Below are 1,709 nucleotides of genomic sequence, written 5' to 3' on the forward strand. Positions count from 1 at the left end.
AGATGAAGAGCCAGGCCCTGTGCCAGGTGGCATGGGAGCACCAGGGGCCTCTTTCCTCCCCTCCCCCTGTCTGTGCAGGAGTGGGGCAGGGTTCCTACCTGGGGCCCAGACAGCACTAGGGAAAGGGACCAGTCCTTGCACCAGGCCTGCGGGCCACCATAGGGGCACTATCCTCTGCCGAGGGGTGCGGCCAGACTCCTAACTAACTAGTGTGCAAGCTGCCATGGGAGCATGTGCTAGCTGGGAAAACAGGCTGCATCTTACCACACAAGCAGTGGGATGCATTCGGCCCAGTGGTCTGGGGCCTCCCCACCCGGTCCCTGCTGGGACATGGCTCCAGCCAGCAGGGTCCTACCCCACGAAGATGCCCTCGGCCCCAGCACCTGGGCACCATTCTTTAATTGAAACCAAGTGCTGTAGAATCCAGGGACCTGGCCGCAGCATTTAGGCCCAGCGTGATACCCCATAGATGGGGGCTGCCACAGGATGCCCTGGTATGAGGCAAGCACTGCGCTCCTGCTCCTCACTGCAGACAGGAGGGTGGGGAAGGGGTGACTAACAGTAGGACGCTGGTTTGATGAGGATGGCGGAGGCTTGGCAGTTCCCACTACAGAAACTACCCCAAGTGATGCTCCCTTTGACGTTCCGTCGAACAGAATAACAAGCCGAGTACCACCAGCCCCCACCAGAGCTAGACGCACAGTTCCCACTGGAAGTGTCCTGATCCAGGTCTTTAGCAGAGAACTTCATGTTGTCATGCACGGTGGTAGGATTGTTTGGGGCCATGGCGTCCCCTGCAGTCCCAGTGTAAGAGCCCAGCCTCAGCCTGTAGCCTTTGGACTCGTCTTCCAGACTGAAGAGGTTGTAGTCTGCGTATTTCATGGTGCCGGATGAATCGTGGATGACAAACCTGACCTGGTAGATCTTCTGCTTGGCGATCCGATAGATGTACTCCGTCCCCAGCCAGTAGTCATCCTGCACGTTGCCAAAGCCGTACTTGTAGGTGCTCCAGGACTCAGCCCAGGTGATCTGTGTGTCGTGCCGGTTCCGCTGGAGGACCGTCCAGCCCTCACTGGTGCTGTTCAGCTCACAGTGGACCTCGAATTGATGGAGTCCTGTGGGCTGGATGACGAAGACGCCACTGACCCTGTTCCAGGTTATCTCGCTGCAGTCCTTGGGCCAGGCTGTGGGCAAAACGAAACAAGTTGTCAAGAACAAAACCTCATGGAACAAAACCCTGCTCAGAGTTACGATCACAGTGGAGTTTCCATAAAATCTTTCCTTGGCCTCCTTCCCAACTCCTCCACTGGCCATATCAGGCTGCGCTGAGGAGTCCTGGAGGTGAGCTCTGGTCTCTAGCCTCGCGCCAGACTGATGTCCCCATAGCTGTGCCGGAGGGAATTCTCACCGCTGGCACTCTGCTCCCAGATCTCTGCAGTGTGTGTGTGTGTGTGTGTCACCCCTGTGAGGGGTGACAATGCAAGCGGGACACACTTACCACTTACCCTGGGCTACCCGCATGTCACTGGCTCTGCTGCGCCGGAGGCTCCCTTTCCCCTGATCTGTGTGGGGAGGAGAGAGCCGAGTGACGTGAGGGCTTTACAGAGGATATTCCCAGCTCCACAGCTGGGCGTATTCTCAGCACATTCGCCTCCCTGTCCTTCCGCTGGCCCAGCTGTAGGCCTCAGTTATCCGCTGGGCACTGGGGC

The 1,709-nt window shown here is 58.2% G+C and overlaps 1 protein-coding gene across 1 annotated transcript; it reads right to left on the reverse strand.

The window, feature by feature from the left end:
- Window positions 1-475: 475 nt before the first annotated feature.
- Window positions 476-1,651, reverse strand: LOC117886329 (fibrinogen-like protein 1-like protein). Its single transcript, XM_034788037.1, has 2 exons — window positions 1,506-1,651; window positions 476-1,184 (listed from the first exon to the last, which is right to left on the reverse strand). Exons 1-2 carry the CDS (start codon window positions 1,519-1,521, stop codon window positions 556-558), a joined length of 645 nt encoding a protein of 214 aa, XP_034643928.1. The 5' UTR covers window positions 1,522-1,651; the 3' UTR covers window positions 476-555.
- Window positions 1,652-1,709: the final 58 nt, after the last annotated feature.

Source organism: Trachemys scripta, chromosome 12 (assembly GCF_013100865.1).
Source record: "Trachemys scripta elegans isolate TJP31775 chromosome 12, CAS_Tse_1.0, whole genome shotgun sequence".
Taxonomy (NCBI): Eukaryota; Metazoa; Chordata; order Testudines; family Emydidae; genus Trachemys; species Trachemys scripta.